The 26,781-nt window shown below is 59.7% G+C and overlaps 1 protein-coding gene across 6 annotated transcripts; it reads right to left on the bottom strand.

Moving 5' to 3' along the window:
* Nucleotides 1-23,779, bottom strand: CSNK1E (casein kinase 1 epsilon). 6 transcript variants are annotated; one of them, XM_024579199.3, is made up of 12 exons: nucleotides 23,659-23,779; nucleotides 19,448-19,535; nucleotides 11,458-11,568; nucleotides 11,180-11,328; nucleotides 9,571-9,799; nucleotides 8,875-9,045; nucleotides 7,225-7,373; nucleotides 4,102-4,162; nucleotides 3,127-3,319; nucleotides 2,889-3,028; nucleotides 2,091-2,156; nucleotides 1-1,212 (listed from the first exon to the last, which is right to left on the bottom strand). In XM_024579199.3, the coding sequence occupies exons 2-11, from the start codon at nucleotides 19,521-19,523 to the stop codon at nucleotides 2,140-2,142; spliced, it is 1,296 nt and encodes a 431-aa protein (XP_024434967.1). In that variant the 5' UTR covers nucleotides 19,524-19,535; nucleotides 23,659-23,779; the 3' UTR covers nucleotides 1-1,212; nucleotides 2,091-2,139. The 6 variants fall into 6 exon arrangements, with proteins under 6 accessions (XP_024434967.1, XP_045042860.1, XP_053775548.1 ...); XM_045186925.3 differs by lacking the exon at nucleotides 23,659-23,779 and adding an exon at nucleotides 23,472-23,512; XM_053919573.2 differs by lacking the exon at nucleotides 23,659-23,779 and adding an exon at nucleotides 22,645-22,886.
* Nucleotides 23,780-26,781: the final 3,002 nt, after the last annotated feature.

A 26,781-nucleotide genomic window follows, 5' to 3' on the forward strand; every position in this document is an offset into this window, starting at 1 on the left:
TGTCACTTTATGCTTTTCTACTTTATTACTTCAAATTAACAACCACAATAAAGCTCAAAAAAGTCCAATATTTACACAGGAAAAAAGTACAAAATTCCCCCCAAAGTTCTTCAGTATTTTTTTTCAGTTTTTTAAATTACAAAGTTATAAAAAGCTTTGCTCTTTAATTAAAAAAAAAGAAAAAGAAAAAAAGGGGAAACGGAGGTAAATAAATTAGGAAATACACACATGGGGCAACAAACAAAAATAAGAAGGGGTGTTAACTAGGAGGGACGGGCAGATCCGAGGCCCAGCCTCTCCCCAGGCTCCTCCTCTGAGAGGCAGGTGCAGGAGAGGCGGCCCCTGGGGAGGGTCAGAACCAGGGAATTAACTCATTTGTAACCCAGGAGCCAAATGCTTTCTGGAAGGAATCTCCAGGAAAAGGGGACAGGGCTGCCCCAGGGTGATGACAGGCTGAGGGGCTGGTGGTGGCCAGGACACTCTGGTACCCTTCCTGGGGGACACGGAGGTTGCTACGCACCCCGTGTCCCTGTTTGGGGGACAAGAACAGAAACTTGACCTGGCAGGTGGGGCAGGCCCCTGCTGTCCTGGGAGATACAGGTCACATTGTACACACACGCGCACAGGGGTCTCAGCCCCCGCCACCTTGCCACCCACTACTTAAGTCCCTGTGGACAGGCAAAGAAAGACCCAAACACTCAGGGGGATATTGGAAAAAACCCACACAGAAAGCCACCACCACCTATGTGGGGGGGGGGGTGCTGTGCTTGTCTCCTGCGGTTCTGAAGCTCAAGATCGGCTGGTGGCACCTGCGCCCAACCAACCAAATGGTCAAACTGCTCCCGGGCCCCTCGGGCCGCCTCCTGAGGGCTGGGAAGGGGCTCAAGGCCGAGCTGTGCCCGTCCCAGCCCAGCTCTGTCAGCGTCGCTCCTCAGCTGGTCAGCTGGGCCGGGGCCCCCCTGGCATCTGGCACGGCAGCCCAGTGGCTGGGGAGCCTTTGGCGGCCCGAGGCAGCAGGTAATGCGAAGGGACAAGAATCCTTGGTGCTGAGGGCATCTCATCTTCTTGCCATTGGCAGAAAAAAGAAAAAAAGAAAAGAAACAAAATCCATTGTCCCTCTTGCGCTGGTTTTTTTTTTCTTTTATGTTCTTTTGAGTGGTTTTTCCCCCCATCTTTTGGTTGTTTTTTTTAAAAGAAAATACAGTGAAGACACTAAAAATGAGAGAAAGAAGACAGATTAGAGGCATGTCTGCTTCTGGCCGCCCGCCTGCCAGACCCCCTTCAGCTCCTGTCTTCTGCTCCCTGAGTCTTTGGGCTTGGTCTCCCTCTAGGACACACAGTAGGTGCTCCATTTTCACAGACAGGACACAGTCTCTCTCCGTCCTCTGACCTCCTGGTGAGCAGCCACCCCGCCACATCTGCCAGGGACAAGCGTCCCAGCTCCATCTGTGCAATGAATGCATTTCCAAGGGTGTGAGGACGAGCCTGTCATGTCAGTCCCCAGGGAGCTCAGACCTCCCCCAACATCCCCGCAAAGAACCCCCCGCCACCTGCCCTTCCCCAAGCCGGACCCAGAGAGGAGAGCTGCTATACACCACCTCGAGGCTTCACACAGCCATGGACGTCCCTAGAGGCTCAGGCTGGCCTCTCCTGGGCGTGTGGAGGCCACGGGCCCTCCTTGAAGGCAGATAAACTCCCAAGTACGGACCCTGTTCTAAGCACTCTTCGATGATTAATGGTTTAACAGCCCAGAGGCTGAGACAAATCTGACGCCCCAGGGAGGTCAGGGTATGGGCCCTCAGGCTCAGTCTCGGCTGGGAACCAACTCTCCTGAACACGTTAAAGCAAAGTGGGTGTGCAGGGCTGGCCCAAGGACAGGGAAAGCGGTTTCCAGCAAAAAACAAACACTCATGGCTCAGGCCTGCTCGGAGGCAGCCTCTGAGGGTTTAAACCCCCTTGAAGGCCCTCAGTTCCGGGGTCTGTGATACCATCAGTGACCCTCCCAGGGCCTCCACATGTACCAGTCTCCTCCCAGGGCCACAGGTGTTTGCAGAGCAGGGGGACTGTGCCAGCAGCAGACATCAACTCACCTAAGCAAATACTGGTCCGATGGTGGCTCCTCCTCACTTCCCGAGATGGTCAAATGGCACGCTTGTCTGCAAGGGGGAGCAGGGAGGTGGGGCGGGGCTCAGCGGCTGGCACTAGCCACGGAGCTCTCCCCACCGTGGAACTCCACCCCTCTCCCCAAGGCCCTAGAGCCAAGGAAGGGGTATGTGGTCTCCACGACCCTAGGACCCGCTGCTTTGTAGAAGAGAACACCGCTCAGAGAGGCAAAGCAGCTGCTTCGGGCCACTCAGGACAGGAGGGTGGCCCAGCCACCATGCGCCCAGCTCCTGGCCGGTCCTGCTGAGGCTTCTCCACTGCTGGCAGGGGGGCGGGGCAGGTCTTCTGTCCACCCCTGCCAGGATCCCTTTCTTGGTCATCCAGGACTCCCCCTTCCCAACTTTCCTAGTCCAACACAGCATCTGAGCGGGGCCACTGACAGACTCCGCCCAGCCCTGTATCCTGTGCTAGCCAGGACTTGCAGAGGCTTCCTAATGGCGGGGGCTCTGAGCCTGTCCCCTCCTCCAAGAGCTCTCTGCTGCCCACCAAGGCTGGGTCCCTGGCAGGGGGCCCTGGGCCCCAGTGCTACTGCATGCTGGGACAAGTTCCTCCTGACTTTGCTCCGTGGGGCCAATCAGATCCAGTTGGATTAAGTGAGGCCAAGTCCTTCCTCAACAAAAGGGTCTTGCTCCACGGTGGGGACAGAGCCACCAGGCCTGACTCCGCGCCTGGGGATCCCTGGCTCAGCTGTGAGGCACACCAGGGTGAGGGTGAGGGCTGCTCACCTGTGACGCTGAAATCCGGGAGACCTCTTGCCGCCCGGTAAGGTCGGAGGACGAAACGTTGGCAGGAGCACCCCTGTGCAGCCTCATGCTCACCTTCCTCTCTCTGTCCACCCGGGAGATCGCTCTGGGAGAAGTATTGCCTGGAGGGCGAGGCGGGGCCAAGTCACCCTCCGCATCCAGGGCCCTGGCCGCCCTGGCCTCCCTTGGGCCCCGCCCACTGCCCGAGGTCCCTGCTCACCAGCCTGCTGGATGCGGGAGGCTGGGGTAGAAGCCACAGGCTCCGCAGCACTGCGGAGCCGATTGGCGGGGGCTCCCGTGGGTGGGCCAGGGGGCAGGGCCCGGGCCGCAGACCCCCGGAGCTGCCCCATCCTCTCCTCGCGCTCGTGCTCTCGCCGCTCCCGGTCCACGTCCTCGGGGTTGCGCGCTGCGCCCTGTGTGGATGCAAGGGGAGGCCTGGTCAGCCCGGCAAGGTCAGAGTGCTTTGGGGCCAGCATCTCCGCAGGGCGGCACAGGCTGGGGGAGGCCGGGTGGGCACATTGAAGAAGAGGCACCACAGAAACCCTCTGGTCCAACCGCCTTCCCATAGAGCAGGCAGCCCAAAAGGCCTGGAAAGGACCCACAATCACACAGCAGAGAGAGAGAGAACCACAAACTGCCCAGAGGAAGGAGAAAGCTGGACGTGGGAGGTGGAGGGAGGTCACTCTGTCCTGGTCCCGTGCTGCCAGTCAGGGCTGGGAGGGCAATGCCCTCAGGATGGCTGAGGGCACCACTTGGCCGTCCCAGCCTGGGCCCCCTCTGTGCACAGAGGCCTCTGCTCCTCGAGGTTGCCCAGTGGAGCAGGGCAGGTGTTTGGAGGCCCAGGGAGAGTTCCGAGGCCAGCCCAGGCCGGGCCAAGGATTGAACCAGGCCTCCCAGTGAGGGGATCTTTTCGAAAGGCTGTCTGTCCCGTCCCTGGCAGTGGCTCCTGGCAGGCACTATGGGGCACCACCACACAGACACTGCCCGCCTTGGGATGGGAGCTCAGGGGAGCTGGAGAAGGAACGGGCTAGAAGCCCCACGGAGGAAAAAGACTCCGAGCAGGCAGGCTGGGGCAAAAAGGGGTGCGTGAGGCCCCAAGGGCCTGCCATCCAGCCTCTGCCACCCCCAGTGCAGGAGGAAAGGGATAAGACCAGAGAGAGGAGCACGGCATGGGGACAGTGCCTGGCCGCGTTACCTAGTTGGTCCTGGGGTCGTCCACAGGGAAGGGCGGGGGGCTGGCGTGAGGGGGGCCGCATCTGTGGAGGAGAGAGCTGTGGGCTGAGTTGGGGCCTGCTCATGGGCCACGGGGTGCAGCTCCTGCAACCCCGTGTGTCTCCCAGGGAACTGGCCGGCGAGGCCCTGCTGTCCTGGGAAGGTGGGGTGGCCCCTGCCTTGAAGCAACTCTGGGGGGTAGTAGATGGGGTCAGAATGATTCTGGAGTCCTACTGAGGAACTGAGGTCCAGAGAGGCCTCATGACCTTCCTGGGGCCACGCAGGTCAGGATAGAGCTTGAATGTGAACTCAGGCCTTTGCCACTCGGTCCTGCTCTGCTCTCTGCAACCCCAGAGGATTTAGCAGAACATTCTAGAAATGAACATCCCCAGTCCTCCCACTCACAAGCTTGTCCAGGCAGGCAGGCCCGGAACCACCAAGGCTCCACCTCCTGACTTCTAGGCCTCTCCCTGCACCCCAGCCATTCAGTTCCAGACTGGCAGAGAGAGCAACTTGGCCAGAACCACAGTGAAACCTGAGCGATAAGAGCTGTGGCACCCACTCGTGAAGCCTCCTGCTGGCAGGCAAGAACTCATTCCCTGGGTGGGGACACCGAGTGATTCACTCAGAGAGCACAGCCCCTGCCCTTTGTGACCCCACGGGCTCAGGCCAAGGCCAGCCCCAAGGCAGAAGGCAAGCTCCTTTCCACGTTTCCAGTCAACCCAAGTGACGCCTCGAGAAACACACAGCAGGCCGGTCTCGTGGCTTTTATTTGCCCACAAGCGCACACAAGGCAAACAGCAAAGTCAGCGCCCACCCGTGCTGTGTGCGTCATCTCCCCCTGGCCAGCCGGTGGGGCCTCCGGACAGGGGCTCAACCAGGCAGCACCCCAGGCTGCAGGTGTCGGAGACTCCAGGCCTGACACGGAGCGCTCTGGGGCGACTGCTCCAAGGAAGGAAGCTCTCGGTCAAGGGTGGGATCATTCCTGCAGAACAGTCCAGGCCACAGTGCCCCGCATGGTGCCCGGTCTGCTGGGAGCTCACGAAGGCTTCCTGCAGGGGTGCTGGTATGGGACGGTCCTGGCTTCAGGGGAACAGGCACGTTGGGTCCTCATCGCATGTCACAGGTGTTCCTGCCAGAGGGCGACTGGAGGCGGTCTAGCCCCCCCACAGCGGTGATGGGTTTAAAGTGCCCTCATCCGGTTGGGTGGCCTTCAAGTCCGAGGTTGGCACAGAGTACAGCCAGCGGCGCCTCTGCTCGGCCTGACTCTGAAGGCAGCAGGGGGTGGGGAGGCTGCTCCTGGCCAGGCTCGAGACACGAAATCTTGTCACCTGGATGGTCCCCTGAGGGGCTCTGTGAGGAGCCACCTAGGGTCGCTCTGTCCCACAGAACGCTGCGGCGATGGGCGTGTTCACGTCTGCCTCGCCAGATGCGGTAGCCCCTGGCCAGGCACTGGTGGCTCCTGAGAACTTGAAATGTAGCAAATGCAACCGACACATGACATTTTTGGCTCTGATTAATTTTTGATTAATCAACATGTAGCCACATGCAGCCAGCGGTTAGCACGCTGAATGACACAGGCCCAGACAACACAAAACCCATTTCTCGGTGCTGTACTGACAGGGGCTGAGCCCATCCCAGAGCCGTATTCCGGAACGTCTGTCTGCACGACGAGCAAGCGCCCACGCCCCAAACTCCCCTAGCAGTGCCCTGTGCGAGGAGAGCTGGCCCCGGGCCCTCGCCACACTCCCAGCTGGAAGGTCTGGGTGAAAGGCGCCCCGTGCCCACCTCCAAGCCCGTCCCACGGGGTCCTTTGGCCTGTGGAAGCCCCGTTCTCTGCCCGACTTCTGTCCCACTCCTGAGGGAACGTGTACGAGGCCACTGTCCAGGGCCCAGAGAAGAGGGGCACGAGGACCCCAGCATCCAGAACTGCAGAGCGGGCCGAGGGGGCCGCAATGAAAGATGGACGCTGGGACGAAGTGCGGTGCAGGTGGCGGCATTTAATGAGCGCAGGCTTAACACAGAGGCCGCTGCCCCTGGCCCCCAACCCCAGGCCCCGCCAGCGCGGCGAACATCATCTCTCCGCAGGCTCTGTCCATCAGGCAGCCGATTTCATCCCCAAGGACCTCTTGGCTGGGCCTTCTCCACCGTGCCCTCTCCACCAAGGAACAAACACCTCCTCAGTCCTGGCCCTGATGGGCTCAGGCACGACTGGTGTTATCAGAACTGGGGCCCTGGAGTCCAAACCATAGGCCAGTAGTTTTGGGGGGGCAGCTCCTCTACCTCCTTCACCTCCTCCACCAGCCTGTCTGGAGGGCCCTGGGTGCCCAAGGGTACCGGGCACCTGGAAGGGACAGAGAAGGCACAGCAGAGGCTCAGCCCCTCGTGCTCACCCAGCCAAACGGTAAATCTTGGAAACACCAGGCCTTGGAGGGTCCTTACCGGTACGTGGGTGAGTACGTGGGCCCAGCACAGGGGGAGGGGCAGGGCGGTACAATAGCTTCGCTGTCACGGGGCCGAGCCTGGCTCAAGGAAGCCCCCTTTTCCAGAAGAGATGTGAAACGAGTCACACGGTTTGAGATTCCAGAGCTCCAGGCACAGCTGACGACCGCTGCTCCCCACCCCACCCTCAAGACTTTTAAAAAAGGGAGACAGAACTGCCACCTAGCAAGGCCCAGGGGACCGTGACCAGGAAGAAAGAAACCACACTGAATGGGTCCAGGCCGGCCAGAGGGGCCACAGTGAAGGCAGCTGCCTGGGACGTGCAGAAGAGCAAGAGCAGGACGGTGTAGGCGACGATCAGGACAGTAGTAGGGGGGCCCGCCAGCGCCATCCACGCCCGGCCGCGGGCACCTAGGAGGGACCAGAGGCCCAGCCAGGCCCTGCCTGGGCCCTGCTGACCACAGCGGTACACGCTGTCAGCGTCGATGAGGCAGGAGTGCGGGAAGTGAGGGGGCTCTGGGACCCCAGTGAAGTCACTGGCACAGTCCAGGTCATAGCTCCCGGTTTGGGGGAGCCCCGCCCACCACCGGGTCACTTTGGCCTTCTCAGTCAGGGCCTGCCCCATCCAGTCCCCCGCTCCCGCCTCGGCCTCCAGGCCACTCACAAATTTGAGCATGTTCCAGTCGAACACGTAGTCGTAGGAGAAGCCCTGCCGGTGGAAGAGGTTGCGGAAGAGCTGGCGCAGGTACGAGTAGTCGGGCTTGTCATCGAACCGCAGGGAGCGGCAGAAGTTGAGGTATGTGGAGAACTCGGCTGGTGGGGGTGACGGGGACAGAAGGGCCACCGTGAGGCCCATGCTCCCAGGGCCCCCAGCAGCCGGCCGCTGTCCCACCCTCCCACTGTCCCTGCAAATACTCTCAGTCTAGGAGGGGGCAGAGAGAAGACAGACAATCCCACAACCCTCCCTGTGGATGTGACCACCTGACGGGCCTGCGAGCAGAGCCTCTGAAGGAGAGAGCTGAAGACCTGGGAACAGCGAGCGGGCGTCCCCTTCCAGTGAGCTGGCGCCGCGGGGCCCCAGGTCACACAGGCCCTTGTCATGCACTCTAGCTGTCATAAACTCTAAGGCCCGTCAAGAGCCGGACGGAAACTCAACGTGCCCTAAGCCCCAGGAGGAAGACTTCCATGTCCTCCCCTGAAAATCAGGGGTGACAAGGGAGCCTTTGGAAGGTAACAGCAAACACATGTATTGGTCCCGCCCCTGAGCTCCTCAAACGCTTGTCATTTCCCATGTGATAAGAATACCCCTTGTTCTAATATTTGGCCTTTGGCCCCGCACCCCTGACACAGGGCTCCCCAAACCTTCGAATTCTAAGTGCTAAGAGCGTTAGGAACGCTCTTACTCTAACGAGGAGACTCTGGGTGAGCTCCTGGTGGGGGCTGGTCCTCAGAAAGACCAAGCCATGATTAGAAGCTTGGAACTTTCAGCCCCTCCCCACCCCCGCAACTTCTCTAGAGCAGAAAGGACCTAGAAACAGAGTTAATAATGAATCACGGCGGCACGATAAGCCTCCATTGGGTCAAAGACTGTGAACATATTCACACCAGGAGGGAGACACACTCCAACACCACGGGGACAGAAGCTCCTGTACTCGGGACCGCCCCAGATCTCTCCTTGTGTATTGTGCCATCTGGCCATGTGTCTGTATCCTCTGTCACACTCTTTCACAAACTGGTACCCACGTCCCCCAAGTCGAGTGCCACGTTAGCAAGTTAATCAAACTTAGGGAGGGAGCCACGGCAACCTCAGAGTTCTGGCCAATCGGTCAGAAGCGCGGGTGGGCTCGCAACTGGCATCTGAAAGGAGGGGGGTGGGGAACAGCTGTGAGGGACCGAGCCCTCACCCTGTGGGATCTGACGCCATCTCAGGCAGATAGTGTCCAGATGGAGTTCAACAGCAGGACACCCAGCTGGCGTTGCACAGAACTGCCCGGTGGGGGGCACCCCACACCTTGGGTGACCCGAAGTGTCAGAAGTGTTCTGTGAGAGGGAGTAAAGGAGCCTGGGGAGGAGGCAAGACCACTTTTCCCTAACACTCAGCCCTGAGAGATGAGGCGGGAGAGCGGGTTAGGGAATGCTGAGTGTTTTGCGGCCAGGCCTCTTGCTGGGCCCACGCCGTGACAGAGAGCCTGTGATGAGTATTCTGGTGTCGGGGGCAAGGAGAGCCTAAAAGGGACTCTGTGTGGCGTCATCTTCCCCTCAGAAAGGGCCTCAGGGGTCCCCAGGCTAGTCTCCTCCCCACTGGGCTACTCACAGGGGTAGCCTTTGCAGAGGACCTCAATGGGCGTCGACATCTTCTTCTCGCTGATTCGCTCGTACTTCTGGCGTTTGGTGGCCGCTTTGAGGCCCTGCCAGGGCAGGGAGCCCAAGTTGAAGTACATGAGCACATAGCCCAGGCTCTCCAGGTCATCTCGACGGCTTTGTTCTGCACAGAGGGACAGGGTGAGGGCCAGGGTGCACTGGGGCTCCTGGCCTGCTCCGTGACCGAGGGGACAGCTGCCCTGTGTGTCCAGCACCGCCGCAGGCTGGCCTGCTGCGCCCATTACACACAGGCCCTCCATCACTCTGTCTGCAGAGGAGGGGCCTGCGGCTGAGCTTTCCCAACCCACTCTGGGCCTAGTTTCTCCAGGGCCGGCACTCATCCGGGCCACACCTGTGCAGTCGGCACCCCGGCACCTCCTCACCTGGCCCACCTTGGGGACAGGGCACAAGCCGTGGCATCAGCAGGGCTGGGGTCAAATCCGGCCTTGGCGCTCGCCGAGCCACAAGACCTTACGCATGACCTACGCTTCCCACCCCATAAAAACGGGGAAACTTGCTCGCCCACCCGCCACGGCCACCACAGGGAAGGGGAGCAGGTGCACGTGCTCCCCACACTGCAGCTCTTCTCTGAAAGGGGGAGACCTGACCTTGTGGCAAGCCAGGGGGCTATCCGGCCTCGCTCACTCACCGATGCCCAGGTGGGTATTGATGGAGGCGTAGCGGGCAGTGCCAGTCAGGTTCTTGTTTTCCCGGTAGGGGATGTGCTGGTGGGTGCGGGCGTCCCGGTACTTCTTGGCCAGGCCGAAATCGATGATGTACACCAGGTTGCCCTTCTTCCCCAGCCCCATGAGGAAGTTGTCGGGCTTGACGTCCCGGTGTATGAAGTTCTTGGAGTGGATGTACTCAATGCGGCTGATCTAGGGGAGGAGAGGGGACAGCGAGTCACTCGGCAATTGTTCCAGGGGCAATGGTGGCCTAGAAGGGTTGTCACCAAGTGCCGTGGGCCAGGCCCTGGATGGTGGGGGTGGGGCTGAGGGCTGGGGCTGTCAGGATGGAAACCACATACACGGTCCTTGCCCTGGGCAGGGGGAGAAAGATGTCTGCCACTATGTAAAATGATTTCAAGGGGCAGGTCAGGGAAGGCTTCCTGGAGGAAGTGTCATTAGGGAGAAACTCTGAAGGAGGAGTTCACTAAGTCTGCTGTGAGGCAGGAAAAGACAGTAAGGTATCAGGAAAGCTAATGGCCAAATCTAGAAATGAAGCCTGAAGCCTCTCCTGCCTGGCTCCACACCCTCACAGGGAGCGGGGAGCCAAAGTCACAGAGGCATTTTGGAGGTTGCTCTGGCAACCGGATTAAAGGGAAGGAAAGGAGAGGGAGCACCAGTAAAGCCTACACTTGGCAAGGGTGACGGAGACGAAGCACAAAAGACAGGATTTATTCCCCTGGCTTCCAAAGTACACCCCAGTCAGGCAGACATGCAGGCCCTTCTTTGAACAATTTGTTAAAATACAACAAAAAACCCCTGAATTAACATATATGCACACAATCTGTCCTCTGGCAGGTCAGCCCGTCTGGGCCTTGGCCCTCCATAAATCCAAGGCTCTGTGTGGCGTGGCTGAGTATTTCCCCGCCCTTCAGAGTCTCGTGTCCTAAGAGAAGCTGACCACCCTCCTCTGCACACATATATTCGGCCTAAAATCACAGGACGTTGGTACTTTCTGCAGGCCAGCCGCAGACGCACACCCCTGTGTAACAAGACCCCCATGTACCACCTCAGATCCCAAGGTCTATGCTTATGCATGTTTTCCACATTTTCCTCTGTTGAGTTTATACAGAGCTTTTAGGAACTAAGGACGGCTGGTCAGTGGGCGCCTGCTCTGGACTAGGTATTGCGTGGGACCCCACGGGACCCCACAGTGACCCAGCAAAGGGCAGGCTCTCCCCTGAGCTGACCGAGGCTCAGAGAGCCTTAGCTCCCCTCCAGTCCCCACACTGGGCTTTAAATCACCAGAGGGCAGAGTCTCACCCTGCCTACTCCTGCCATTCATCTCAGCAGATCTGAAATTGGGCCTGAGGATCAGCGCTGACCCCCTTCCAATTTCACAGCCCGTGGTCCAGGAACCAGGGCTGACCTATGTCCCTGTCACCGCCCCCTGGTCCGGCATCCACCAGCAGCAGGAGGCAGGGCGGGCACCCTGTGGCCATAGGCACGGTGGAGGAGTGGAGGCTGGAGGGACATGACGAGCCTGGCGGGGCCCGAGGCTCCCCCGTCGGGGTGGGCTGGCGAGGGACTCACCATCTGGTCAGCCAGCAGCAGCACCGTCTTGAGGCTGAACTTGCGGGAGCAGAAGTTGAACAGGTCCTCCAGGCTGGGCCCCAGCAGCTCCATGACCATGACGTTGTAGTCGCCCTCGGCCCCGCACCACTTGATGGACGGGATTCCCACTGTGGGCCGGCAGGCAGGGCTGTCAGGGGAGGCCCTTGCCGCCCCCGACCGGCCTCCAGAGCCTCATCCCGTACCCACCACTCTGCTCCCCGGCCCACCCCAGCCGGCAGGCCCGGCCCGGCCCTCACCTCCTCCCTGCATCATCTTGTAGAACTTGCTCTCGATGTGCAGCTGGGGGTGCTTCGTTTTCACACATTCGAGCTTGATGGCCACTTCCTCACCAGAAGCGATGTTGGCACCTGCCAGGGGTGGGGGAAGAAAGGGTCAGGGTCCCTCAGCTGGGTGGGCAGCTCTAAGCTGGCACCAACTCATGTCTATACTTGAGCGGCTGCCCAGTGCCCTTGGGGAAGGCTGGGGAGGTGGCAGCGGGCTCCGTGGGGCACCCCCCCCACCCTGGGCGGGAGGGGTGAGCATGACCGCAACCCGTGCAAGGGGAAGGAGGTGAGGAATGAGCGGCGAGTCGGAGAGCCACAGGCTGGGCAGCATAAAGGCCAGATTCAAGAGGGGTCAGGCGAGGCTCCAGAAGGCTCACAGACCACCTAAGGGGAACTTTTCCTGGAGGGTGAGGGCCACCAAACTGGAGAGAGGCAAGGCTAGTGGGGTACTGGGCTGCGGAGGAGAGAATGGGGCAGGGCTAGGCTCAGGTGCAAAAAATCAAACCGAACGGCACCTTGCCTCAGTTCCCTGAGCTAGAAGGATGGCGGGCCGAGTGGGAGGGCTGGGGGCTCGGCTGAGGGGCCATCCCCTCTCAGGGCAGCCGCAACCAGAGCTGCTGTAACTGAAACAGTGTGGTCTTAGCCCCTCCCACAAAACCACAAGTCTAGGGGACACAGCCACTGGGAGAATGTAGGCGAGGATGCCGCTGGCACCTCAAATCAGGGGAAAGGATGGGGCTGTGCACCCAATGTCCCAGCAGCCACTGGCTGGCCATCTGAGGAAGGTCACCACGGCCCACACCGCATACCGGGAGAAAGAAGCCCCCTCGGACCTCGAGTTTGCATTTTAAAAAGAGGTGGGGTGTAAGTTGGCACAGCCACTCCGGAAACCAGGTTGGCATTAATCTAGTCAAACACACAGGACCAAGCTAGCCAACTTCTGAAGTACGTGCTCTTCAGAAACGGGAGCCCCAGGAGGACACAGGGAAGGTGGACACAGCGATGACGCCCCAAGTGTCGAACAGCAGGAGAGTGGCTGAAGGTGATGCGGTCATATAGAGGGACGCAGTGAGAAGGAGTGGATGACAGCTGCACGCAGCACCAGGGTGGCCCCCCAGCCTTAATGTTGAGTGCAAGCGAGCAAGGGGCAGCACCATTCACAAGAGCGAAAAGGGGGCGACAACCCATGTGTCCATCGGCGGATGTGTAGGTAAAAAACGCTCTCTATCCATGCAGTGGAATATCACTCAACCGTAAAGAGAAACGAAGTACTAATACTTTCAGCCACAACACCTATGAACCTTAAAAACATTGTGCTAAGTGGCACTTGCTGGTGTGGCTCAGTGGATTGAGTACTGGCCAGCGACTCAAAGGGTCCCGGTTCGATTCCCAGTCAGGGCACATGCCTGGGTTGCAGGCCAGGTCCCAGGTAGGGAGCGTCCCAGGTAGGGAGCGTGCCAGAGGCAACTACACACTGATGTTTCTCTCCCTTTCTCCCTCCCCTCCCCTCTCTAAAATGACTAAAATCTTTTAAAGAAATACTTAAAAAAAACCCCATCATGCTAAGTGAGTAAGTCAGACACAACAGGACAAAATACGGCATGGTTCCGCTGTAGGAGATGTGCGGAACAGGTAAACCCGTGCAGAAAGAGCAGACTGGTGGATGCCAAGGGCTGGGGAGGGGGAGAGGGAGTCTGCCTGTTTAATAGGCACAGGGTTTTCTCTGGGGCGATAAATATGTTTTGGAACCAGGTTCGGATGGCGGCTGCACAGCACTGGGAACGTACCAAATGGCACTGAATTGTAAACTTCAAAAATGGTTAATTTTATGCCGTGTAAATTTCACCTCAGTTTTTTAAAAAGAGGAAGAGATGAGAACGCAAGCACATTTTTGTTTGTCTCAATTTCAAACCACACAACACCAAGAATGTACTTAGTTTAGGGACGTGAACGTGTGATAAGTCTTTCACAAAAGACAACAGTTTAAAATGTCACCAGCGGCTACCTCTGTGAGGGGACAGCGGAGGACAGGGCGCAGGGGCCAGGGGTCTTCACAAGTCACAGGCAGGTCCACCCCCGACTGCGTGGGGGAGGGTGCCTGACACCATGCACATATTCCATACGTGTTTCTTCGTATTTACTTAACATGTAATGAAAAATAAAACAACGAACATTTAAAAAAAAGAAAACAAGGAAATGTGAGAAGAAGGGAGAAGTGCCTTTTAACCTTGGGGTAGGCACTCTTGTTATCCGCCTTTAAATCCGCAAGCCATTAAAATGAAAATGGCTTCCTTGCCTCCAAAAGAGGAATCCCTTCTCCGTGGCAAAAGCACCAGAAGCAAAGTTCTAAGAAACACATCCTGTAACCCCTCTCAGTGGCAGAGAGTGGCTACTGTATCGCTGCCGTAGTATGACCAGCTCCCACAGCTCGGTGGGCAAAAGACCAAAGACTCAACAGCAAACAGGGCACGGGATTTGAACAGACACTCCACAGAGGAAAAAAAATCATTAATATAAAATGGCTTACTCCTATGAAAAGATGCCCTACCTCCTTGTAAGAAAAACACAGAATGATCCTGAAAGACCATTTTTTACCTACAACTGGCAAAAGGCCCCCCATCTATCCCCACAAGACAACTTCCATGTCTGCTGTGGTCTGTGCGGCAGTGGGCATTTCTCCCTGGGGGGTCCAAGTGTGAACCCGTAAATCCCAGCAGGGGCAGAGTTGGCACCACCCAGCTCCCGCTTTGGCGTCTACGGGGCACCCTTGCACAGTGCAATACAAGGCTGTCCGCTGTAGGCTGTTTGCAACAGCGAAAGCTTGGAAACAACCCAAATGTCCATCATTCTGGGGACTGGTTAAATAAAGAACGGCCCGTCCATAAAATGGAACACAATGGTGAAAGAATGAGGAAGCTCGCTCTGTGCAGAAGTGGAAAGATCTCAAAGACGCAGGAAGTGAAAAAGCAAAGTACAAGACACTATGTATCTATCCTACACGCTCTTTTCGGTTAAAAAAAAAAAAAAAAGGAAAGGTGGGGAAGTAATATGTATCCCTGTGTGGCTGTATCTACATGAAGAAACACTGAAAAGCAGCATGAAAACCAGTGATAACTGGACCCATGGGGTGGGCGGGGCAGGGAGGGCATCTCACTGGATGCTGTGTTACACGCTGTCATTTCTCTCTACACCTCTGTGGGGATGTAATTCACACACTGTACCATTACTCCTTTGAGGTATACAATTCAGCGGTTTTTAGCATATTCACAAGATTGTGCAACCAACACCACAGTCAACTTTAGAACATTTTCATCATCCCCAGGCACCCATACCCCTCAGTAGTTGGTCATGCTGCATCTCCCCCCCCTGCCCCGAACCCCCAGCTCCAGGCAACCACTCATTTCCTCTCTGTCTCTAGGGGCGGCCTCATTCGGGACCTTCCGCAGAAAAGGAATCATATAATATGTGGTCTTTTGTGACTGGCTTCTTTCACTTAACTTGTTTTGGTCTTTGGGCTTTTGGTTTTGTGTGTTTTCATTCTTGAGCCACATGAAATAAAACTCAGATTAAGAAAACAAAATAGATTACTATGTCCAGTGAGCAACGGGACAGAAAGTGCTTGGCAGACCACGCAGCGCTTTGGACACATCACCACTCATCGCTGGGAGGGGCCGCGCTCGTTTCCAGGGGACGCGAAGATGTGGCAGGGTGGGGGGCTGGGGCTCACTGCAGTCCGCCTGGCTGGCCTGGCCGCTCTCCCTGCCCGCACAAGAGCAGGAGAGCACAGTGGTTAGGACTGCGGGCTCCAGAGCCCAAACCCTGACTCCGCCACCTCCTAACCAGGCACCCCACCTATAAACCAGGGTGGACTGTACCTAGTTCATTAAGGTCTTTTGAGGTGTCAACTGGCTTAGCCATGTGCCTGGCACACTGTAAAGTGCTCAAGAAACATTAGGTTTGATGACCAGTGCCAACCCCTGGGCTTCAGCGACAAATCCGAGTGCCCCAGGCACGTGTGGGACAGACAGTGGACAGAAAGGACATGGGAAAGGGCGCGTGGTGGGCAGAGGTGGGTGTCCCTGGACGGAAGGCTGCAAGGAACCCCAAATTATAGCTGGAGATGACAATGAAAGAGGGGAGCAGGGGAGAAACTCGGCCTCAACCGCTGAGCGAAGATCCTGGCCTTTGGCCCGAAACTCCAGGAGCCAAGGGCCGATGCCTGAGCGCAGGGTCCCTCAGCCTCCGCCCTACGGGCTGTCTGCCGTGGGGGCTGTCCCAAGCCCTGCAGCGTGTGGGGCAGCATCCCTGATCTCTACCCACTAGCTGACAGTAGTACCCCCCCTTCCTTGAGTAGAAACCACCAAAAATGTCTCCAGACCATGTCGAACTTCCCCCATGGGACAAAATTCCCTTCTCCCCTGGCTGAGACCCACTAGTGCAAGGACTGGAGAGGACCAGAGGGAGAGCCGAGGCCATGGCCACCGTGCAGGCGAGCTGACGGCGGCCCCACCCAGGCCGGGGCAGCGCCTTCAGCCCTTAGGGTTCAGCAGGTGTGCGCCGGGAAGAGAGGTGCTGTGGAGGGCACCCTCGATGAGAGGGGAGGTAGAGGGTAGGAGCCCTCACCCCCCTGAACTCTTGACACCACCCTGCAAGTACTAGCGTTTGTAGAGACCGAAACACCAAAGGTCAAATGCCACGCAACTTCTCTGGGACACGGGCCCAGATATTAGGCAATCTTCTGACTTCCACCAAGCGCTGGAGACCTGTCCCAGCTGCCTCCCGCACTGGGGTCCACCACCCCTGGGCCCTGCTGCTGCTACCGCCTCTAATTTCTGTGGGGAAGCTGCCAGCCTTTTCTCTGTCTCCCTTAATTCTCACAACTGCTGAGCCGAGGCTCAGAGAGGTTAACTAACTGGCCTGAGGTCACACAGAACTGGTTGCAACAGAGCCAGGATTTAAAGCTACGCTCCAAAGCCCCTGCTTTGTTCTATATTCCAATCCCCTGGCATTTCATTCATTCAAGCAACAGACACAAACACTGAGCTTGGGCCGGCCGCTGCGGCCCTGCCTGGGGAGCTCAGCTGCCGCCTGTGGGAGGAACCCAGGCTCACTGACTAAGTGAGAAATGCCAGGGCGGGGGCGGCAGAGGCGGCTGGCCGAGAGACACAGGGACCCTGTGGGGGGGCAGACCGGTCTGGAAAACAAACTTGGACACGGAGACGGCCTTGGACCTGGCCAGCCCTAGAGGGTCTAGGACCTCGGGAAGTTCTAGGTGGGGAGGGGGCAACCAGCTTCACGCTGGGGTGTGCTTGGACACCCACACAGACACACGAACACAATCAGGGAGCTGGCTGGACTAGAGGTAGAGGACAAAGTACCCCCATAACCATCTGGGGGGAGCACCACTGCCTCCCCATTTAGAACCAAGGGCCAGAGACTAAAAGACCCAGAGTTCCGAGGGCACATGGCCAGCAGTTGGCAGAGTGGATGCAGGCCTGGCCAGCTCTGGACTTCGAGCAGCCAATTCGAGGCCCTAACAGAGCTGGCCCCACTCTACTGACGTCCCCTCACAATGTTGCCAGGAGTGGGGGAACTGGGCCCGAAGAGGAGCTGCGGGCCTCACAGCCCCATCTACAATGTCTTCACCTCCAAACGATCCTGGAAAGCAGGGCCTGGAGGCTGTGCCCAGCTCTACCTGCAGAGGCCATCTGGAGTCAGGCCCTGGCCCTGGCTCTGGCAACAAGAACGTGGCCGGAGCTCTGAACAAAGGGAGCCAGCAAGGCCAGCCAGGGAAGCCCTACCAGCACCACTGTGACCACGCCAGCAAGACCGGGCCCAGGAAGGAGCTGGAGGGCACTGTGTCAGACCGAGGCCCCCAGGGCCCGCGCACCTGGCGAAGACTGGACAGCCAGGGGAGAACTGGTTCCCTCCCTCCCCCTTGGCCCGGCAGCAAATCCCAACTGAGGGAGAGGGGTGGGGCTGGGGAGACACAACCAAAAAGGCACCACTGCCGGCGGAGCGTGTGCAGCATTCTGCATGCTGTGACCGCACACTTCTCACCACCTGGGAGGCCGCACACCCCCATTTTACAGAAGGGAAAGCCAAGGCTGGCAGAGGCCCTCGCCTGCTCAAGGGCACGCAGCTAGTGAAAGAAATGCCAGCAGCCAAACTCCCGCAGAATTCACTCCAGAGCCTGTACGACAGGGATGCATCTGGCCCCAGTTTTTAAAACAAACTATTTAGATAAGCAGGAAGTCCTGTCCGCAGGGAGGTCCCGCCATGCGGACCAGGGACCCTAGCTTTCCGAGTGACCCTGGCCTACCCTTCCCCCTCTCTGGGCCTCAGTTTCCCTTCGATAAAAAGAAGGCCCCGCACTGGGTGGGTGTTGTCTGGGAGCAGGTGTGTGTCCGTACCAGAAGCTGCCTCTCCATGCCCTTTGGTCCCAGGCTTCCGCCCCGAGCCCAGGAACCTCCATGATAAGAGGGCCCTTTATACGCGGCCGAATCGCACAAACGGTAAGGACGAGGGCACGGGCATCGTGGACGAGAATGCTGAGGCTCAGGGACAGTGACTTGTCCCGAACCACACAGCAAATGAGAAGCGGACAGGGGAACCTGAACCCGGACCTGCCCCCAAATCCAAGCCTCCTCCTGCCCTGCCCCAAGTGTGGCCGCTCCACACACCTTTGTAGCAGGTGACAGCCATCTCCTCACTCACCCGTCTGAGAAACTTCGCTCAGCACCCACCTTGGGCAAGTCACAGGCTGGGCACCGGGCAGAGGGCGGAAGCGCCCCAGCACCTGCTGCCCTTGGACGAGCTGGGCGTCTCAGACAAACCCTCGAAACAGCTCCGGCCTGCGCTGCTCCTTCCTTCTGCTCTGAGCTCCCACGGCGTTTCCGGGAGGGGGAGCTACTGGGCACTTCGCTGTTTACGATGCTTTCCCACGCCACGCGCCATGTCATTTCTGCCTCACGACAGCCCTGGGCCAGCCGGGCATCACCATCACCCACACTTTCCAGGTGGGGACACTGAAGCCCTGAGCAATCACATACAGCCAGGCCTGGAACCCACATACTGTCTTCTGTGCTCTGTCACTCAGGCAGAGGGCCGGGGGCACAAAGGCTGCCTTTCCTAGTTTTTGGGAGAAACCTGGGGGGACTGACTTGGCCATGATGCTCCTGTTTCTGGATGTGTGGGGTGGAGATGGTGCAGGGCCGTCTCTAGAGGCTGCTGTGACAGGCAGCGAAGCACGGTCACACAGGGCCCTGCTCAGCACAGAGCATGTGCGCGAGAAAGTGTATGCCCCCTCTGCTCCCTCCTACCGTGCATTCGAAGGCAGGAGTCTCTTTATTACTCCCAGGCAAGGGCAGGGGTGAGATGTCAGTGATTTGTGTAAAACAACAAAATGAGCACAAGCTCAGACTTTGAACAGGAAGCGCATCCGGAGAGAGAGAGAGATCCTAAAAGCAAAGACCCCTGCCTCCCCTGAGGTTGCTGGGGGAGCCTGCGTCATTCCAAAGCATGCCTGGGCCGAATTCCGGTAGGCCGGACCACAGGGAGGGGGCCAAGCTGGAGCAGGCAGTAGCCTGGCCTCTCTGTCCACCCGCATCCTCCCAAGAGACAAGAGATGGGGTGCTCTTCCAGCCTGGGCTTTCCCACGCCCGGCTAGAGACCTAGGGCATCCACAGCTGGAACCAGAGCTAAAAATACCCTCCTCTGCCCAGCCTGCAGCAAGCAGGAACCCCGCCCTGTCTGCGTGAGGAGCCCCTCAGCCTGCCTCATCGCAACCTGCCACTTCCACCCCCACTGGGGACGGCCCCAGGGACAATGTTAGCTCCATGCCCCCGCAGCTCCAGAACCAAGTGCCAATTTCAGAGCCTGGAATCCTGGCATCTTTCCTCCTCCTTGTCCCCAAAGTGGTCCCAGGGGCTCCAGAGCCCCTGAGCTGGAGCCCAGCACTTACCCAGGTAGATATCTCCAAAGGACCCGCTCCCAATCTTCCGGCCCAGGCGGTACTTATTCCCCACACGGAGCTCCATGATCCACTCCCACTGTGGAGGGAAGCAGAAACATGGCGGTCAGAGAAGCGGGGAGCTGGGCCCCATCCCTCCCTGAATAAGGCCAGCCAAAGCCACAGGAACTGGGAGACCAGCATCCTTCCTTCCACTATCCGGGAAGGGAACTGGCCTGGCCTGGCCTGAGGGAAACCAGGTATCATCAGGTGGCCGGAGAGCCTCCCGGCGTGGGCAATGGCTGAGGCAGGCTTAGAGCAGGTGTCGGCAGAGCCTGGCAAAAAGGAGACAAGGCCTGGGAGGAAACTTTGGGGGACCTCCATTTGGGACCTTCCAATAGGAGACTCTCAGGGGCAGGCCAGTCACAATGGTCCAAGCCCCTAAAAAGGAAATCAAGGACAGAGGGGTGATGGGGAGGGGGCATGCAGGAGCTGATAGTCCTGGGGGTGCTACCATGACAACCACCAGCAAGTTCCAACCTCCAGGGATAGGAGAACAAGCAGAACAGAAGGTCCCTAAGAAACTCCTCAGCCCCTTCGGACTCAGAAATTACTGAGTCGCTGTGGCCCCGTCCCTACCCTGGCTTCCAGTGCCAGAGAAGCAGAGGCCAGGCCTCCACAGCCCGGCCCGCTCTCCCCAGAAGCCAGACTATCAGTTTGCAGAGTGCCCCGCAAGTGACGTCATCCCCTCCTCTCGCCCTCGTGACGACACCGAGAACCTCACACGGGCCACTCTGGACACACTTCTTTGGATGCACTGTTTGGGACTGGACTCCTTCAGACCCAGGGCCCTCAGCAGGGTCTTCTAAGATGGCAGCTGAACAAGCGAAGGGACCAAAGTCAGGTTCTGGGCCTCCAGCTTCTGAGCTCCTATGGGGTGGGAGGTGGGGGCGGGGGACAGGGGTGGCGAGGAGTGCTGATTTGAACAGCTTCCCTGTGTCCTGTGTCCCGAGCCTGTGGGGCATCGGGGTCCTTGGTAGAGACCCCTCTGCTCTGGCCTGAGGCAAAGGTCTGGGCACTGGGTCCTGGCCAGCAGAAGGGGAAACTCCTCGGCAGGAGGTGACTCTTCCACTCAGCGAAGAGGCGCTGAGCCAGGCACAGAGACCCTGCCCCTTCCCCATGCCAAGTTCTAGCCCCCAAAGCCAGCCGCACTGGGGAAGGGAGATGAGAGAGATCTAGCCCGCAGATGGTCAGGCTGGAGCCCTCTGCCGCGCAGAGGCAAGGCGCCAGGAACTCCTGCCCAGGAGCCACATCAGCCCCAGCACCTGGCGCCCACGGAGCTACCACCAGCGCTTCCCCAAAGGCCACAAGGAAGTAGCCTCCACCCCAGGGCTGGCCAAACTCTGGGCTCTTTACCAAGGGCCTCTGCGTCCACACCCGCCAGTCCCAGCTGAGGTGCCAGGGCTGCCAGCTGCACACTCCCCACAATCGCAGGAAACCCACGCGCCACGCACCTCGCATCCCCACCGTCCCGCGTGCACACTCCAAAAGAGAAGGAAAGCAGGCACACACCACGGAGCCGCGCTGCGTGGGGGGAGGGGATTGGGGAGAGGGGAGGCGCGGGTGCGTGCATGTGTACACACATACACACACACACCCCTCCCCTGGCTGGGCCCCCCTGACGCGGACTCAGACACACGGCAGCCCGGGAAGCCGCAGGGTCGGAAAGGCACCTAAATACACCCGCATCCTCTATTACATAAATACCCACGCCGGGTTATATAAATACCTGCGCCCTCCGTCTGCGTGTCTTACAGAAATACACTGCACGGGACCCCCAGCCTCTCCCCACTCCCTGGGCCGCCTGCAGGGACGGGAGAAGAGAGGGGCGAACCACGGGCCCCGCAGGAGGCCCCACCGCTCGGCCGGCCGCCCAGACCCAGGGCAGAGCCCCGGGGCCCAGCGCCACCGCCCCAAAGGCCTCCGGGAGGGGACGAGCGAGGACTCAGTCGGGACGGGAGAGTCTCTCCAGTTCTTTACGGCTTCTCCCACGGGGGGGGGGGGCAGGGACGGGGGAAACAAACGATTAAAAAATTTTTTTAAAAAGGCCACACGAAGAGACTCCGGAGTTCCAGTTAGTTACACCAATGAGACAAACACCACGCACCCCGCTCGGGGCGGTTTCTTACACCGGCGCCCGCCCCCGCCAGGGCCCGGTCCCTGGACCAGCGCAGCAGACGTTGGGGACATCCTGGACAGAAGGCAAGGGAGCCCCGAACACTGGCATCTGGGGTGCAACTGAGATACTCCGGACCCCCCTCTGCTCCCTGAGGAAGGCCGCGCCAAGAACAAAATATGCAAGGAAGCTAAGGGAAAGTTGGGGAGGGGGCCCGCCCCGCTCCGAGTTTGGGTGTGCAGGGGCGCTTGGGAGCCCTCTCTCCGGAGACAGCCGGGCGCACACGGAGTTTTCTGTTCCGCAGACACTTGCAAAACACGGATTTCTCCCAGGCAGAGACGGGAGACTCCGATCTGACAAATAACCCCCCACCCCCTTCTTTCTCTCCACAAAGGAAAACACGGCCGGCGGCTGGGGGACTACACGCCCCCTCACCTCGGGCCCCCGGCGCCCCCGTCCCACCTGCGGGTGCAGCCTGGCTGACCCCCAGGGCCGGAGCACGGAGCCGGGAGAGAAGGGGACACGCTGCTGGCTGTCCGGTGAGACAGACAGACAGACAGATGTCCGGGTCTGGCGGATAAGCTCGACTCAACAGTGTCGGGTGACCCCCGCCCCCGCACTGGACCCGCACCCTCAACGTCCCCAAGTCAGAGCCCTAGGTGGCCACCTGGGCGGGCAGGGGCCTTGAAGGGTCCAAGCTGGGGGAGGCGGAGGCAGGCAGGCCGGCCGGCCGGGGTGGGGGGCCCCCTCCCCGCTGCAAGCCTGCAAAATAATAGTCACCCTCCTCCTTCTCTTCCTCTTCCTCCTCCTCCTCCTCCTCCCCCTCGGCCTGAGCCGCGCCTTTGTCCTCGCCGGGCCCAGCGGGCGGCGCCTGCACTGCCCCCTCCCCCCGCCGTTCGAGCGCTAACGAGCGGTGTCCGCCCTGCCCTGCCCTCCCCTCCCCGCTCTCTCGCGCAAACACAAAGAGGCGGAGGGAGCCCCGTTTCCCCCCGGTTTGCGCCCCTCCGCGAGCCCCCGCTCTCCCAATATTTACCCCGCTGGGAAGGCGCCGGTGCCCGGCCGCTGCTCCGGGGGCTGCCGCGAGCGGGGGCGGCCCGCCGGGCCGGATGCCGGAGGATTCGTGGAGCCGCCCGGCGCGCCAGCCGCTCCCGGCCCAGCCGCCGCCGGCTCCGCTCCGCTGGGCCCCGGCCGGGCTCTGGCTCTGGGCTCTCGCTGCCGCGGCCGCCGCCTCCCTCCGCCTGGCCCTCCAGCCCGCCCGCCCCCGCCGTGGCTCGCGCTCCCGCCCCGCGCGCGCCCGCGGCTCCCATTGAGCCCCGGGCCCGCCCGCTGATGTCATCCCCGGCCCGCCGCCGCCCCGGAGGATTTAAAGGGCCCGCGCCCTCCGCTCCCGGGGACGCTGGGGGGCCACGGTTCGGAAGCCCCCCCCCCAGCACCGTGCGAGGGGCGGCCTGGCAGGAACGCGGCCTTCGGGGGGGCGGGGAGCGCACCGGCACACTGGCGCCCTGGAAACGCGGGGCGGGGAGGAGGGCGCACCAAAGGCCGGGTGCTGCAGACCCAAAGCCCTTCTCGCACCCCCTCGCCCCGCCGGGTCGCCTGTCCTCTCGCGGCACCGCGGCGGCCCCACAGAAGGCCAGTGGACACGCGCTACTGTGCAAGGAGAGGGTTTGCGGAGTTGGGGCTCACTCCGACTTCGGCCCCGAGGGCTGCGGACACCGCAGGCCGGACCGACTCGGGGCGAACGACGACGTGGCGGGACCAGCGGAGTTGGCAGGACGCTGACGAAGGGTCCGGAGAGGTGGCCAGGGCTCGGCTCCACTCTCCGCCCGCGGGAAAACCAAAGGCAAAGACCTCTCCCCTCACCCTCCGCGCTCTTCCTGCGGCCGAAAGGGACGGGCGCGCAGCAGACGCAAACCGACTCTCGTTCTCCCGTGGAGTGAGGGGCCCGCGCAGCCTCGGCGCCAGCGCTTCAGTCCCGGCCCGAGTTCTGGGCGCGCAGGAAGGACCCTCCCTCCCGGGGTCACGGGGGGAATTAGTGTAGGTCTCCTACCGGCCTCCAGAGTCGCCACGAAAGGTTCCAGGGCAGCGGTACTAAAACAATGGTGTTTACTGTGGTCCATGCAAAGCTCCAAATTAGGACCCACGTCCACTCACACACACAACTGTGCCACACAACAGGCAGAGTGCACTGTATCCAAGCCCGGAAGCGTGGCCCCTGGGAAGAGTCACTTCCATAATGACCGCATCTGCCTTGGAGGCTGAGGGACTTAGTCACACCCTGACCAGACTGGTGGGAGCCCCACACACCAGGCTGTCTGTCACAGAGCAGGGACTGGCCCAGAGAGGGGAAGGGCTTTGCCCAGGGCCGGACAGCACAGCAACACACCCCTCCCCATGGCTCTGTTCTGCCCGTGGTCCCGGGAAGCTGAGTCTGGTATGAGCTCCTGTCCAAGATAGAGAGGGGAGGACAAGCCTCCCAGGAGAGGCCTGCGGCAGTCAGATGGGGACCTACCCGCACTGCCACCTTGGCCAGAGCAGGGGTGGGGGCACCAGCCAGGTGGGGGGCTTTGCTTGGCCAGCCTGGTGTGTTCTGTCATTTCTTTTGTTTTGTAAATTGATTCCCAATGTTTGTTTTTTTTTAAGATTTTATTTATTCATTTTTAGAGAGATAGAAGAAGGGAGGGAGAAAGAGGGGGAGAAGCATCAGTGTGTGGTTGTGTCTCATGCGCCCCCTACTGGGGACCTGGCCCACAACCCAGGCACATGTCCTGACTGGGAATCTAACGGGAGACCCTTTGGTTCATAGGCTGCAACTCAGTCCACTGAGCCAGACCAGCCAGGGCTGATTCCCAATGTTTTCAAACAGAAAGATTTCACATCACAGGTCAACGTTTGCCACTTTTCCTGAAGCACTGGGAGAACTGGCAACTACAGGCCCAAACTCACGCCGGGTACCGGCCACACTCAGCGGCCGCCCGCCCTCCTTGGTCACAGCCCAAAGGCCCCATCTTATTTCCTCACATCAGCTTGCTTTGCCCATGTTTATGGCTCCCTTCATCGCCAGGTGGTCCCCACGTGACCCTGCCCCAGACACCCGCCACCCCACTCCGCTACCAGTGCCCTTCCCTTTGCCCTCTGTTTTCACGCCACCCTCACTTACGCTGGATCCTGGGTCTCTGCTTCTGGTGTCCAGGAATGCCAGCCCTCCCCGAGGCCGCACGTCCCCCCAAAGTGAGACACAGTGCCCAGGCTGGGGCCTGAGGCCAAGAGACCCTGGCACACTGAACCCCTGCGTCCCCCATCCTCAGTACCCCAACTTTCCAACCTGGGCCCTGCTTCCCAGTTACGGGCCCTCCGGGTCCGGGAGGGACTAGTGCTCCTCCAGCACCCATGGAGCACCTGGCAAGGGGAGAGGTGGTCATCTCAGCGAATCCTCTCAGATGAGGACAGATTAAATCCTACTCCATTCTTTGGGGAGGGAATCCGAGGCCTGCCTACAGGCACACATTAACCAGCAGCTTCCCCTCCCAGTCTTGTCACCTGTCCCCTCCCCATTCCACAACTTGTAACCACTGCCACCACCCACCTGGGTTGAACCTGAGATCCTAGTCAGTTCCCTGGGCCATCCAGTTTTAAGACTCACTCCTCCCATGGAAGGCCTGCTCCTCCCCTCTCTTCTGCTGTCCCCACCCACCCTCTGCTTTGGGAAAAGCTTCCCAAACCCCAGCCCTGATTAGCTGTGTCACAGGCCCAGGTTATCTGCCTTCCCACACCTCTCAAAGACCATCCCAGGGATCCTTCTAAAGAGCATTGCAGCTCAGCTCTAACGAGAAACAAAAGCCAGCTGAGGAATTAAGACAAAGAAATCGCCTGGCTGGTGGTGTTGCCCAATGGGTTGAGCGCCTGCCTGCAAACCAAAAGGTTGCTGGTTTGATTCCCAGTCAGGGCTGCGGGCCAGGTCCCTTATTGGGGGCACACAAGAGGCAACCACACATTGATGTTTCTCTCCCTCTCTCCCTCCCTTCCCCTGTCTCTAAAAATAAATGAAATCTTAAAAAAAGACATCCGGGCCTGGCTTCTCTCCAGACTAGATTCTGCAGGATTCCTTCTGGGACTCAACTCCCAGCTTTAAAGGCCAGGAGTGTGGCCAGCTTGAGTTCCCCTAGCCCCCACCCTACACACCCACCCACCCACCTAGAAGATGTGGTAGGAACCCAGTAGGTGTCAGGGAAGTCCCCGCTCACCTCTCACCGTGGGTCCCGCCCTGGGGCTCGGCTGCTCTGCACTGGGTCAGGAAGAAGAGTCCCTCAGCACCTTTCCAATCTGACCTTTGCACCTGTTTCCTTGGCACCCCAGAGCTTCGGGCTGGGGATCTCAAGGACAACCGTGGACTTGCCACATCAGAGGCTATCAGAGGCTATCAGAGATGAAGCTGGTGATGGGGAGGAGAGTTCAGTCCTCCCGAACCGCAGGGCTCTGCACCCCGAGCCTTGACTTCAGGTCCTTAAACCAGCCCTGCACAGTCCACTGCCTGAGGCTGGCTGTCCCGCGGCTCGGTACCCTTTCCCCTCGGACATTCCCCTCGTGCTCATTTCCTCACCGCCCGCCTGTCTTGCCTCTCAAGTCACCTTCATGGGGAAGCCTTCGAGTCCTCCCACTTTAAGATTCTAACCCCTCTAGGGCACCACCTCCCACTCTCTCCCTGCCTCTTTTTTTTCCTGGCACTTATGACACTGTCTAGCATATTCTATATGGTACTCATCTGAATTTTTTGGGGGCGGGGGGTCTGAGTCTCCCCCTACAGTATAAGCTTCGTGAAGGCAGGGAGTTAATGCAATTTGGGGGCACCGCTGGGTCACCAGGGTCGAGAACGGCGTCCAGCACACAGGCTGCAGTGAACGAGTCCTTGCTGAATGCGTGAACGGGTGGACTGCGAGGGGACACTGTCCGCTCTCTGACAGGAGTTAAGAACCGTCACTTTACTGAGCACCTACTGTGTGCCAGGCCCTCTACAGGACACAGTACCTGCATTGACTCACGCAGCCCTCACACCCACCCTCAGTGGACGTAGTGGCCTGGCAGAGGCCTGCGCTTAGCCGTGTCCCCCAGGCCAGTGCAGAACGCAGTTCTGAGACAAGTCCCCATGCCCCTCCCTCAGACTCCTGAGCCCCTC

This window comes from Desmodus rotundus, chromosome 3, assembly GCF_022682495.2.
Source record: "Desmodus rotundus isolate HL8 chromosome 3, HLdesRot8A.1, whole genome shotgun sequence".
NCBI lineage: Eukaryota > Metazoa > Chordata > Mammalia > Chiroptera > Phyllostomidae > Desmodus > Desmodus rotundus.